Below are 13,659 nucleotides of genomic sequence, written 5' to 3'. Positions count from 1 at the left end.
AGTGTTAGTCCAACAGTGTTACTAGGGAAACTGCGACAGGAAAGCCAAGGGAACCACCAAGGCCAGGGTACTGGTGGGTCTCTCCTAATTAGTGACCTTGTGCGCCAAGTCTGCAGTTCCAACTATATTATTCAACCAAAATTCCCGCCATGCCTGCTACTGCCAACACTGAATACAGAGAGAGGGCTGCAGGACATAACGTACATTCATTCCGCAACCCAGCTGGCTTTGCTAGCTAGCACAGGAGAAAACAGTATCCTTGGCCCTACGAGGTAGGATCCTACTGCAACCACCATTCCACTTGCCCATCTGCCTTTAACTCCTTACCAGGAGCAGCTGCCGGGGTATACCAGCCCGAAACGCCATGTCTTCCTTTGCAGTATCTAATACAAGCCCCGGGATGGTGTCCAAAAGAAAATCTCCCCATGAACTGGAACATACGCCAAGAAGGGAAAAAGTACACAAAACAATGATTCCAAATAAAGGACAGAAACTGCAACTGCATTCCAGTTCCCTGCCCAAGCATTTTGAGTTCAGTTAATTTGACATTAGCACAAAAGCCTAGACCACTGATCATTTTTCTTCAATTCCCCTCCCCCCAAATTCATGTAGAAAATACACTTTATTCATGATTTCTCTGAAATTTAAAATCAATTTTTTTTTTTACTGTCTTCATTTAAAACAAATGTCGATGGCGGGGGCAGGCGGTAGCACAGGGGGTTAAGCACACATGGTGCAAAACGCTAGGACCAGTGGAAGGATCCTGGTTCCGGCTCCAGCTCCCCACCTTCAGGGGGGTTGCTTCACAGGTGGTGAAGCAGGTGTCTATCTTTCTCTCCCCTTCTCTGTCTTCCTATCCTCCCTTGATTTCTCTCTGTCCTATCCAACATCAATGACAACAATGATAAACAAAAAGGGCAACAAAAAGAGAAAAAATAGCCTCTAGGAGCAACGGATTCATAGTGCAGCCACCAAGCCCCAGCAATAACCCTGGCAGCAAAAAGAAAAAATGGTGATGGAAACTTGTTGGAACTATAGGGCTCCCCCCATTGCAGGGACTTCAGAACTTTCAGAGAGAGGGAAAGATGCCATAGCATGTAAGCTTTCTCCAGGGCAGTGGGGACCAGGCTCAAACCTGGGTCATGTGCATGCCAGCCAGCCCTGCAGGAAACTAAGTCAGTCACTGATGGCCTAAATAAAGCCTGTATGCAAAAGTAGTACATTTAGAGGACTGGGGTGAATATTACATTTTCCTTTGTCACTTACAAAAAAAGGAGGAGTCCTATTTTTCAGTAAAATGTGTAACATCAATTTCACAACAACTGGTTTTGCAACTGAGTTGAACTCTTAACAATGGCTTTACTAACTGGGATAGAAGGTAAAACCCAATGAACGAAAATATCATCTAGGGATGAGTATCAGTATTCAAGTGACCTCTGCTTCCTCTACGGCATTAGAGATATGGCATTTAGAAATGGCTCACTTGGGGTCAGGAGGTAGCACAGCGGATTAAGTGGACATGGCGCAAAGCGCAGGGACCAGTTTAAGGATCCCAGTTCGAGCTCCCGGCTCCCCACCTGCAGGGGAATCGCTTCACAGGCGGTGAAGCAGGTTTGCAGGTGTCTGTCTTTCTCTCCCCCTCTCTGTCTTCTCCTTCTCTCTCCATTTCTCTCTGTCCTATCCAACAACTATGACAACAATAATAATGACAACAACGGGCAACAAAAGGGAAAATTTTTAAAAAATATTAAAAAAAGAAATGGCTCACTCTTTTAAATGTGTCAATGGAAGAAAGACACGCTGTGGGACTGCTCTCATCAACATTTTTCAACTGTTTAAAATGTCTGCAGCAGCTGTCAAACTACCAGCTATGTGCAAAATGGAAACTCATGGTATGGCTTTTGCTTCTGACTCAGTGAGCAGAATTACAACTTTTATGCTTCCCTTCTGGAAGAGTGGTAGAGGACAGCAAAAGTCACACGAGAAACACTTTCCCTAAGATACTGCAGCCTGGTCATTTTGCAACTCAGTAATGTACCCAGCCTCACACCTCTGACTGAACTTCAACCTGAAGGACACATTCAGATCCTTCAGCAACAGCAAGTAAACTCTGCCTGTGCAGGATCGTAGGTGGGAGTCATGGCGATGGGTCAGGAAGGAAATCAATCCCAGCTAAAGGGAGCCCTGTGCCATGCTACAAATCAAAATGGACTTTGGAATGACTTCAAATCTGGAAATAGTGGTTCTTGAGAGGGTCACTTAGTTCCAACAGCCAAATAAATCTGCTACTGCCCCACAGAGCTGGGCCCAAATGTTCTAGAACCCACCCTTGGATGTTAGAAGTGGCACCAAATTCTTACCCACTATGGGGTGCTTTAAAGGAGCAGCTGGATCAGAGCACTTACAAACATCTCCCCCATCTTAGATCCAGTGTTACTAACAAAGGCACAGTCCAGAATGCAGTCTGAACATATCATTCAGTGTCCACCTGGCCCTGGTGAGACAACTTCTGTAACCGAGATAAATGTGCCCCAGCCCAGAAGCCTACCAGATCCTCATTCTTGGGACTGGGAAATGGCCAGTTAAGCATTTAATAGAAGCAAGAGCTATTAAGTTCAATCAGATAGAGGAAGGGCAGAAAAATAGTTAACTGATAATGGCTCATGATTAGACAATGTTCAGAATAAGCAGAAGATGAGAAAGCAAAGGAGTAAACACAAAAGAGTAAAAAAGCTAGTTAGAAGAAAACCAGTAGTTAGCAATAAGAAATGACAAAGAATTAGAGAAAGAGGGGACAGCTGTGGGCACTCACAGAACTCAACTATGGTGCTGTCCAGGTCCAAAGCTGCTTTGGACCCTAAATGAATTTGATTCCAGCTGCCCACACACAGCCCAGCCCTTCCCCAGTTTCTAAAGCACTCCCTCTCTTGCCCCTGCTTTTCTTGAGCTGGTCTCAGTGACTCTACTCCTCACTCTGCAAGTTACTAGCAACAGGGATAAGTCCGATTTCATAGAGGAGGCCTAACCCAATCTCTGGCCTTCTCATAGGCAAAGACAGCCTGATCTTCAAGTCAGGCTCTAGCCTCTTACACACAGGACTTGATTTCACAAGGAAAAGCCAGATGAGGAAATGAAGGCATGCTTTACTAACTTGTTCTGCAGGGATGGGGGCACTAGCAGTCTCATCTCTTGGGAACGGAATAACCATCCTCTCCTCTTTTCTTACTTTCTAACTGCCCCCCTCCCCATTTACTCATCTTTATGTCTCATTCAACAGAAGTATCCATTTCTGAAGCTTTCCCTAATGCCCCAACTTAGCTAAGTGCATTCCTCAAGGTTCCAAGCGTGTCCTTTACAAACCTATGACAGAACTGATCCATTTGGTAACAATTTACTTACTGATCTCCACCCCTACTACCACTTCCAGAGTATAAATTCCCTCCAAGCCCCTTCATCCCAGCAACTAAGGTCTAGAGCCTAGTGCCTTTAGATGGAGTGTGAACTATCAAAGTTGCTGCTACCTGGGAATCAATCTGAAGGCGCCTGTCCACCACCCAGGTCCTGTCCTGTGACAAAGCCTGTGGTGAAAATGGAACATGGCTGAATTGGAACTGTTTCTCAGTACATGGGCTTTTAGGTCTCTCTTCCAAAGTGCCCTTCCTACTTTAATGTCATGAAATATAAAAACTGAAAGTCCTAAGAGACCAGTAGGTCTCAACAGTTCAATTTCTTTGGGGGGGGGGGGAATTAAAGTATTTAGAAACATATTGGTGATACATCACATTATTAATGCACTTACTTAATGCCACTGAACTGTATACATAAAAATGGTTAAAACCATACTTGATGTCACATGTAATTTACCACAATTAAGTAATTGTCTTAAAAAGAGAAAAAAAATGATAAGCCAAGTCTGATATCACTAACAAAACAGCCACACCTGCAGCTATGGTTCTTCCCAAACTATAGGAACTTTGACATGGGCAAGTGCGAGTGTTCTACCGTGAAACTCGGAACATTTCCAAAGGGACACATAGGACACTAAAGGAATAAGTTAGGGAGCCTCAAACCCCTGAGTTGGATACACAAGAGAGTAACGGCCAACTTCATAATGCAGCCACTACTGTCCTGGACACTAGGCTGGGAGACAGATTGCTTACTTGTTCTGGTAGGTGCTGATAGTCACGTGAGTAGAGTGAGCTAGCCCTGGAGGAGTGTCTGCTTGATGAATGGTTCCTCTGGGAAAGTACAGTAAATCACCTGGCTAAAGGAAGACAAAGAGAAGAGAGGGAGTTAATAAAATGGGTATCTACTCATTTTGTTCTTTTAAACCAGAGCATGGCACAGTTCTGGCTTACGGTGGCATGAGGGGTGAATCTGGGACTTTAGAGCCTCAGGCATGAAAGAATTTTTGTTATTTATTGTAATTTTATTAGTGACATAATATTAATTCACAAAATTATAGCTAAATCTCCAGTGCTTCATATGGTGCCTAGCTTTGGAGGGGGCACGGCAGGGTGAAGAACATGTCTGTGGAATAAAGACATTAATGAATGAGTGGACATGTCAACAATGGTTATGATAACTGTATGAATTTGTTTACTTGAAGTACTAATTTCCCTGCCATTTTGGCTGTCATTTAGTGGAAATGAGTCACCACAATTGTTCTTGTGAGTATATACAGTTATATATTGCTTTTTGCTTTAAGGAAAACAATTTTTATTTTCCTGTAAAATCTGACAGACCTTGAACTTCCCCTTCAGGAGTGATGGCAGCGAGACAGCCTATTTTCAGTGGTGCAGAGGGGAGGTAACTAGCAAGATTTCTTTTCCTTTTCTTAAAACAGAATATTTTGTGCCTAGGTGGTATTAGATTGGCAGGAGTGATCTGGGAAGAATATTTTTGCCTACTGGCATGGCTTGGAAAAGGATAGCGTGGAGAAGAGTTAACATGTCATACAAAATGTGACTGATCTTTAAGTGTAGTTTTTAAGTTCCACTGACAGCAGGGTTATATGGTTTTTCATTCATTCAAACATTTATTGAACCCTTGTTGTGTACTAGATAGTGTGGTAATTTAGGCTCTGGGGAATCTAGCTAGATAGTGACTGCCTGGAAGAGGTTAAAAACTCTCAAGGGGCTGGCTGACTGGCAGGTAAAATAACATTACAGTACAGCAAACCGCCAATTTGCTTCAAGAGCTTTAGATGCAGAGTCTCATTCTGCTGTCTCTCCTGCCCTTGGACTCTGTTCAGGACTTTGGCTTTTACTGGAGTTCAATAGAAATCCACTGAAGATATGGACAAAGAGTTGAAGGTTCTCAAAAGGATCATTATAGCCATGTCAGAAAAGTCTCGAAAATAGACACTAGGTAGATGGCTTTGTGGCAATTAGAAGGAGGCTGATGAGAGAGTAGGACATGGAGTCTGGTTTCTGTTAAATTTTTAAAAATATTTTATTTATTTTCCGTTTTGTTGCCCTTGTTTTATTGTTGTAATTATTATTACTGTTGCTACTGATGTCGTCATTGTTAGATAGGACAGAGAGAAATGGAGAGAGGAGGGGAAGACAGAGAGGGAGAGAGAAAAACACCTACAGACCTGCTTCACCGCCTGTGAAGCGATTCCCCTGCAGGTGGGGAGCCGGGGGCTGGAACCGAGATCCTAATGCCAGTCCTTGCGCTTCGTGCCGCCATGTGCACTTAACCCACTGCACTACCATCCGAATCCCTCTGTTAAATTTTTCTATAGTATTATTATCACTGAGGTTTCACCACTCTATGCTGACTTTGTCAGATAGAAAGAAAAATACCCCAGAGACAGAAAAATACCCCAGCACTCAAGCTTCCTTCCTTCTGTGTTGTGGGGCTTAGGCTCAAGCCTGGGTCATGCCCATGACAAAGAAGGGAATCTGGTTCTTGAAATATGAAATGCCCAGCATCTCTTCCTATTTCAGTGGGAACATTTAAGAAGGCAGTTGAATGCATCTGCATTCTATAGAAATGTGGCCTGAAAATATAACATAGCATTTAAAATAGTGGAGAAGCTACTTGAAACATTGGGGTGGATGTGTATTGAGAAAAAAAGGTTACAGAAATATGTCGCGGCACTCTTAACTTTAAGGAATGGGAAGGTAAAGGATAAAAGAGCAAGAGAAAAAGAACATGAAGTCAGTAAGGAAGGAAAAAAATAAAAGGAACATGGAAGTCCAGGAAGATGGTGAGAGTGGACTGCTCTGTCCAATGCTGCTGACAGGAGAGGCTACGGTGAGAACGCAGAGAAGAGCATTGTATCTGACAGTGCGGAGGTCCCTGTCACCCTCAGGATGATTCTTGGGGAGTGGGGACAGAAGCCTTGCTGACAAATCTCCAAGAGCAGCACAGAAAGAGAAAACAGACGGAGCATTGCAGCACGGCACCCCGAAAGGCATCTCCATTCTAATCCTTAGCACCTGAGACCATCTAGTCTCTACAAACAAGATGAATTAAGGTTCTAATACAGGGGTAGGGAATCCTTTTTTTTTTCCTGCCAATGACTGTTTGGGTATTTAGAACATCATTTGCAGGCATATATATAAACTTAAAAATCAGCATTATGTGGCTATGAAAAAAGCTCATAGATTTGTACAATTTCGAGGAAGCCTTGACAGGGTAAGACTAAATGGTATTTCCCCACCCCTGCTGTCATGAAATTAAAGCTGCTGGCAAGGAGATTTGGGATTAGCCAGGTGGGTCCAATGTGATCGCAATGATTCTATTCTTTTGGCCCCAAATACTTCACACCTGTGCAACTCCATTGCTCCTGGTAGGCTCTTGTGTGTGTGCACTCACTCACTCTCTATCCTGTTCAGATTGAGAGTAAGAGACAGACGGAGAAAGAGAGAGAAGACACACCACTGGTGAAGCTTCCTCTATGCACGGTGCTTTTAGGTTGTACCTGAGGGCTCACACCCAACTCCTCACACGTGGTACAGTGTGCACTCTCCTGAGCGAGCCATCTCCTGGCCTCAAAGAGATGACAGAATGAGGAAGAGCGTACTGCTGCCTTCAAAGATAAAGGGGTCATGAGCCAAGGAAAACAGGTGACCTCTTGCACTACATAAGGCAATGAATCCTCTCCTAGAGCCTAGAACACGGTCCTGCTGCCACCTAGACTTCAGTCAAGGGAAACCACATTTGGGCTTGCAATCTGCAGAATCCTAATAAATGTGTTACTTTAATCTCTTGAGCTTCTGGTAACTTGATGAAACAAAAAAACGCCGGGGCCTGAAAAGTGTCTCATGCCTTACACATGTAAAGCCCTGGCAGTTTATACAACAAAAACAGAACATTAAAAGTGTCAGAACAGTGCTCTGATCTGTCTCACAAAATTGAAAGGGGAAAAAAAAAAAGACATCTTAAAAATATCATTATAAAAAGGAACATCAGATTATTTTTTTTAATATTTAAAAATAAGGTAAGTAGTGCAGTGGGTTAAATGCACATGGCATGAAGCGCAAAGACTGGTATAAGGATCCCGGTTTGAAGCCCCGGCTCCCCACCTGCAGGAGGGGCTGCTTCACAAATAGTGAAGCAGGTCTGTGTCTATCTTTCCCTCCTGCTCCTCTTTTAATTTCTCTCTGTCCTATCCAACAACAATGGCAATAACAACAAGGGCAATAAAAATGGAAAAAATGACTTCCAGGGCAGCGGATTCGTAGTGCGGGCCCCGAGCCCCAGCAATAACCCTAGAGATAAAACTAAAAAGAAAATAAAAGAAGAAAACAAGGTAAGTACTAAAATAAATAATGCCCCAGGACACACAGCACATACTTAATAGGAGCTAAGTTCATATTCCAGGTTTGTCAGCTCCCCAAGTCAGAGAATGACATTTCCCTGACAGTGATGAGAGTCTTTACCCCAAGATTGTGGGTTGGACGAATAGGCCATCATTGGAGTTTCGAGGAAAGAGTGATAAGGCTTCAGGCCACTCATAGACTGCTTCTCTTCCCCACCCGTCAATCACCTCTACCCAGATTCAGCTTTTTCTCTTTCACATAGTGGGTATTTATGCAAGATTTCATTTAAAAAGTTTCACTGATCAAAAACTATGAGTAGGGAGCTACGAGCAGCAGATCGCTTTCTCTCCTCTCCTCTCCTCTCCCCTCCCGGATCAACTAGGAATACCAGCGGAGACCACCCGGACCAAAACAGGACAGGACTAGAATGACCACAGAAACCCAGTAAATCACCCGTGAGTACAAACACGCGTGGCTGGTGACAGAGAGGAGAGAGGGGCCTAAGGAGAGATTAAGTGACTGCTAACAGTTCGACAGCTTGTCAGTGGAGACACCACCTCCAGTCTGCTCCACCAACAAGGGGACAGCTGAAGGGAGGAGGAGGCTCCCCAGAGACTCACCAAGTGCAACTCTGAGTCTCCATTGCTACTGCCCTCAGAGTCTGGAGCAGCAACAGGGAGGGACACCAGGGTACAGAGATCTGACCGGGAAACTCAGGAGAAGACCTATGCCTCTCGGTGGCATAGCTGAGGGGCTGTGAAAGTCTCTTTGCATAACCACTGGAGTATCTCTGCCACACCCTGCTTTATCTCTTGGTCAGGAGTCAGTGATTAAGCCAAGAAGCCTATTGATAGTTTAAAAGCCCTCAGGCTCCCATAGCCTACAGGGGAAAAAAAAAAAAGGCTTTTACACCACTGAACTCCAACTCAGGGATTGAAAAAACTGTTAACTTATATAAAATGGTTAAAACAACAAGAAAAAATATTGGAGACTCAAACCAGGACAAGAGTCCAGCTAAAAGTCCTCCAGAGGGTGAAGCACAAAACAACGAGTTCAACATCCAAACATTAGCTAAGGAAATAATAACAGGAGTGAGTAAAGAATTTGAAAAAATTGTAATCAGAAATGCAGGAACAACAAATGAGAATATGGAAGAAAATTCTAATTATCTCATGGTTATTAGAGAGCTGAAAGCTGAAATCGCTGAGCTAAGAAGGCAACTAACTGAACAAGCTAAAACAGTATCAGAACAGGGCAACAAAATAGATGAACTCCAGAAAGCAGTAGAGGGCAGAGAGAATAGAATCAGTGAGGCTGAAGACAGAATTAGCAAGATTGAGGATGAATTAGAGACAACTAAAAAAGAAGTAAGAGATCTCAAAAAGAGATTAAGAGATGCTGAAAACAACAACAGAGTCCTATGGGATGACTTCAAAAGAAACAATATACACATTATTGGCTTACCAGAGGAAGAAAGAGAAGGGGAGGAAGAAAGCATTCTCCAGGCCATAATAGCTGAAAATTTCTCTAGTCTAGACAACACCAAAGACATAAAGATTCAAGAAGCCCAGAGGGTCCCAAACAGAATTAACCCAGACCTAAAGACACCAAGACATGTCATACTTAGATTGGAAAGGAATAAGGATAAAGAAAGGATCCTCAAGGCTGCAAGAGAAAAACAAAGAGTCACCTACAAAGGAAAACCCATAAGATTAGCAGCAGACTTCTCCATACAAACACTACAGGCCAGAAGAGAATGGCAAGATATCTATCGAGTGCTCAATGAGAAAGGCTTTCAGCCAAGAATACTATATCCTGCTAGATTGTCATTCAGACTAGATGGAAGCATCAAAACCTTCTCAGACAAGCAACAGTTGAAGGAAGCAACCATCACCAAGCCTGCCTTGAAAGAAGTTCTGAAAGGTCTCCTATAAACAACCAGACCACCACAAATAGAACATATATCAAAACACTCTAAAACTCTACAAGAATGGCGTTAAAATATCTTCAATCTTTGATATCAATAAATGTCAATGGCCTGAATTCACCTATTAAAAGACACAGAGTAGGAAGATGGATCAGAAAACACAACCCAACAATATGTTGTCTACAGGAAACTCACCTAACGCAACAAGACAAACACAGACTTAAAGTGAAAGGATGGAAAACTATCATTCAAGCCAATGGCCCACAAAAAAGGGCAGGAACAGCTATTCTCATATCTGACATGATAGACTTTAAAATAGATAAGATTAAAAAAGATAGGAATGGACACTACTTAATGCTCAGAGGATCAGTCAATCAAGAGGACTTAACAATTATTAATATCTATGCACCCAATGAGAAGCCATCTAAATACATCAAACTTCTACTGAAAGAGATACAGCAATATATTAACAGTAACACAATCATAGTAGGGGACTTCAACACCCCACTATCTCAACTTGACAGATCATCCAGGCAGAAAATCAGTAAAGACATAAGGGAGCTAAATGAAGAGATAGATAAACTAGAACTATTGGACATTTTCAGAGTCATTCATCCCAAGAACTGGAATACACATTTTACTCAAATCCACATGGATCATTCTCAAGGAAAGACCATATGTTAGGCCACAAAGACAGCATCAGCCTATTCAAGAGCAATGAAATCATCCCAAGCATCTTCTCAGACCACAGTGGAATTAAACTAACACTTAACAATCAACAAAAGATTAGTAACAGTGCCAAAATGTGGAAGCTCAACAGTATACTTCTTAACAACTTCTGGGTCAAAGAGGAAATCAAGGAAGAAATCAAAATGTTTCGAGAGTTCAATGAAAATGAAGACACAAGCTATCAAAATATTTGGGACACAGCTAAAGCAGTCCTAAGAGGGAAGTTCATAGCTATACAAGCACACATTAGGAAACAAGAAAAGGCACAAATAAACAGCCTGATTGCACATCTTAAAGACCTAGAAGAAGAACAACAAAGGAATCCTAAAGCAACCAGAAGGACAGAAATTACTAAAGTTAGGGCAGAAATAAATAACATTGAGAATAGGAAAACCATACAAAAGATCAATGAAAGTAAATGTTGGTTCTTCAAAAGCGTAAACAAAATCGACAAACCTTTAGCCAGACTCACAAAACAAAAAAAGGAGAAGACCCAAATAAATCGGATAGTAAATGAAAGAGGAGAAATCACAACAGACACTGCAGAAATTCAACATATCATGCGAGGCTTCTATGAACAACTATATGCCACCAAGCTAGAGAACCTAGAAGAAATGAATGATTTCCTAGATACCTACCAACTTCCAAAACTAAGTAAAGAGGAAGTGGATAACATGAACAGGCCCATCACAGCTAATGAAATTGAAACAGTTATCAAAAATCTTCCCAAAAATAAAAGTCCTGGACCAGACGGTTTTACAAATGAATTCTACAAAACTTTCAAAGAAGAACTAATACCTCTACTTTTAAAAGTCTTCCAGAAGATTGAAGACACTGGAATACTCCCTGCCAGCTTCTATGAAGCCAACATCACCCTGATACCAAAAGCAGACAGGGACACAACCAAAAAAGAAAACTACAGACCAATATCTCTGATGAACACAGATGCGAAAATATTGAACAAAATTCTAGCCAACCGGATACAGCAGTATATCAAAAAAATTGTTCATCATGACCAAGTGGGGTTTATCCCAGGCATGCAAGGTTGGTTTAATATACGTAAATCAATCAATGTGATCCACCACATCAACAAAAGCAAGACCAAAAACCACATGGTCATATCAATAGATGCAGAGAAAGCCTTTGACAAAATACAACATCCCTTTATGATCAAAACACTACAAAAAACAGGAATAGATGGAAAATTCCTGAAGATAGTGGAGTCTATATATAGCAAACCTACAGCCAACATCATACTCAATGGTGAAAAACTGGAAGCATTTCCACTCAGATCAGGTACTAGACAGGGCTGCCCACTATCACCATTACTATTCAACATAGTATTGGAAGTTCTTGCCATAGCAATCAGGCAGGAGCAAAGAATTAAAAGCATACAGATTGGAAGAGAAGAAGTCAAACTCTCCTTATTTGCAGATGACATGATAGTATACATGGAAAAACCTAAGGAATCCAGCAAGAAGCTTTTGGAAATCATCAGGCAATACAGTAATGTGTCAGGCTATAAAATAAACATTCAAAAGTCAGTGGCATTCCTCTATGCAAAAACTAAGTTAGAAGAAATTGAAATCCAGAAATCAGTTCCTTTTTCTATAGCAACAAAAACAATAAAAATCTAGGAATAAACCTAACCAAAGAAGTGAAAGACTTGTATACTGAAAATTATGAGTCACTACTCAAAGAAATTGAAAAAGACACAAAGAAGTGGAAAGATATTCCATGTTCATGGGTTGGAAGAATTAACATCATCAAAATGAATATATTACCCAGAGCCATCTACAAATTTAATGCTATCCCCATCAAGATCCCAAGCACATTTTTTAGGAGAATAGAACAAATGCTACAAATGTTTATCTGGAACCAGAAAAGACCTAGAATTACCAAAACAGTCTTGAGAAAAAAGAACAGAACCGGAGGCATCACACTGCCAGATCTCAAACTATATTATAGGGCCATTGTCATCAAAACTGCTTGGTACTGGAACATGAACAGACACACTGACCAGTGGAATAGAATTGAGAGCCCAGAAATGAGGCCCCACACGTATGGACATCTAATCTTTGACAAAGGGGCCCAGACTATTATATGGGGGAAGCAGAGTCTCTTCAACAAATGGTGTTGGAAACAATGGGTTGAAACATGCAGAAGAATGAAACTAAACCACTATATTTCACCAAATACAAAAGTAAATTCCAAGTGGATCAAGGACTTGGATGTTAGACCAGAAACTATCAGATACCTAGAGGAAAATATTGGAAGAACTTTTTTCCGCATAAATTTTAAAGACATTTTCAATTAAACGAATCCAATTACAAGGAAGACTAAGGCAAGTATAAACCTATGGGACTACATCAAATTAAAAAGCTTCTTCACAGCAAAAGAAACCACTACCCAAACCAACAGACCCCTCACAGAATGGGAGAAGATCTTTACATGCCATACATCAGATAAGAGTTTAATAACCAACATATATAAAGAGCTTGCCAGACTCAACAACAAGACAACAAATAACCCCATCCAAAAATGGGGGGAGGACTTGGACAGAATATTCACCACAGAAGAGATCCAAAAGGCCAAGAAACACATGAAAAAATGCTCCAAGTCTCTGATTGTCAGAGAAATGCAAATCAAGACAACAATGAGATATCACTTCACTCCTGTGAGAATGTCACACATCAGAAAAGGTAACAGCAGCAAATGCTGGAGAGGGTGTGGGGTCAAAGGAACCCTCCTGCACTGCTGGTGGGAATGTCAATTGGTCCAACCTCTGTGGAGAACAGTCTGGAGAACTCTCAGAAGGCTAGAAAGGGACCTACCCTATGACCCTGCAATTCCCCTCCTGGGGATATATCCTAAGGAACCCAACATATCCATCCAAAAAGATCTGTGTACACATATGTTCTTGGCAGCACAATTTGTAATAGCCAAAACCTGGAAGCAACCCAGGTGTCCAACAACAGATGAGTGGCTGAGCAAGTTGTGGTATATATACACAATGGAATACTACTCAGCTGTAAAAAATGGTGACTTCACCGTTTTCAGCCGATCTTGGATGGACCTTGAAAAAATCATGTTGAGTGAAATAAGTCAGAAACAGAAGGATGAATACGGGATGATCTCACTCTCAGGCCGAAGTTGAAAAACAAGATTAGAAAAGAAAACACAAGTCGAACCTGAAATGGAATTGGAGTATTACACCAAAGTAAAAGA

At 41.7% G+C, this 13,659-nt stretch overlaps 1 protein-coding gene across 5 annotated transcripts in view; it reads right to left on the bottom strand.

Annotated features, from left to right (window-relative positions):
- The window catches only part of RIOX2 (ribosomal oxygenase 2), a 365,565-nt gene that overhangs the window by 8,036 nt on the left and 343,870 nt on the right, over positions 1 to 13,659 (bottom strand). For all 5 annotated transcript variants that reach the window (XM_060172100.1, XM_060172101.1, XM_007529812.3 and 2 more), the window contains 2 exons: positions 4,161 to 4,264; positions 328 to 430 (listed from right to left, as the gene is read on the bottom strand). In XM_060172100.1, coding sequence (XP_060028083.1) covers positions 328 to 430; positions 4,161 to 4,264 — 207 coding nt within the window. The remainder of the gene's footprint in view (positions 1 to 327; positions 431 to 4,160; positions 4,265 to 13,659) is intronic.

The sequence above is a fragment of the Erinaceus europaeus genome, chromosome 14 (assembly GCF_950295315.1).
Source record: "Erinaceus europaeus chromosome 14, mEriEur2.1, whole genome shotgun sequence".
Taxonomy (NCBI): Eukaryota; Metazoa; Chordata; class Mammalia; order Eulipotyphla; family Erinaceidae; genus Erinaceus; species Erinaceus europaeus.
The sequence above is the reverse complement of the archived record's forward strand: the minus strand, read 5'-3'. Positions and strand labels throughout refer to the sequence as shown.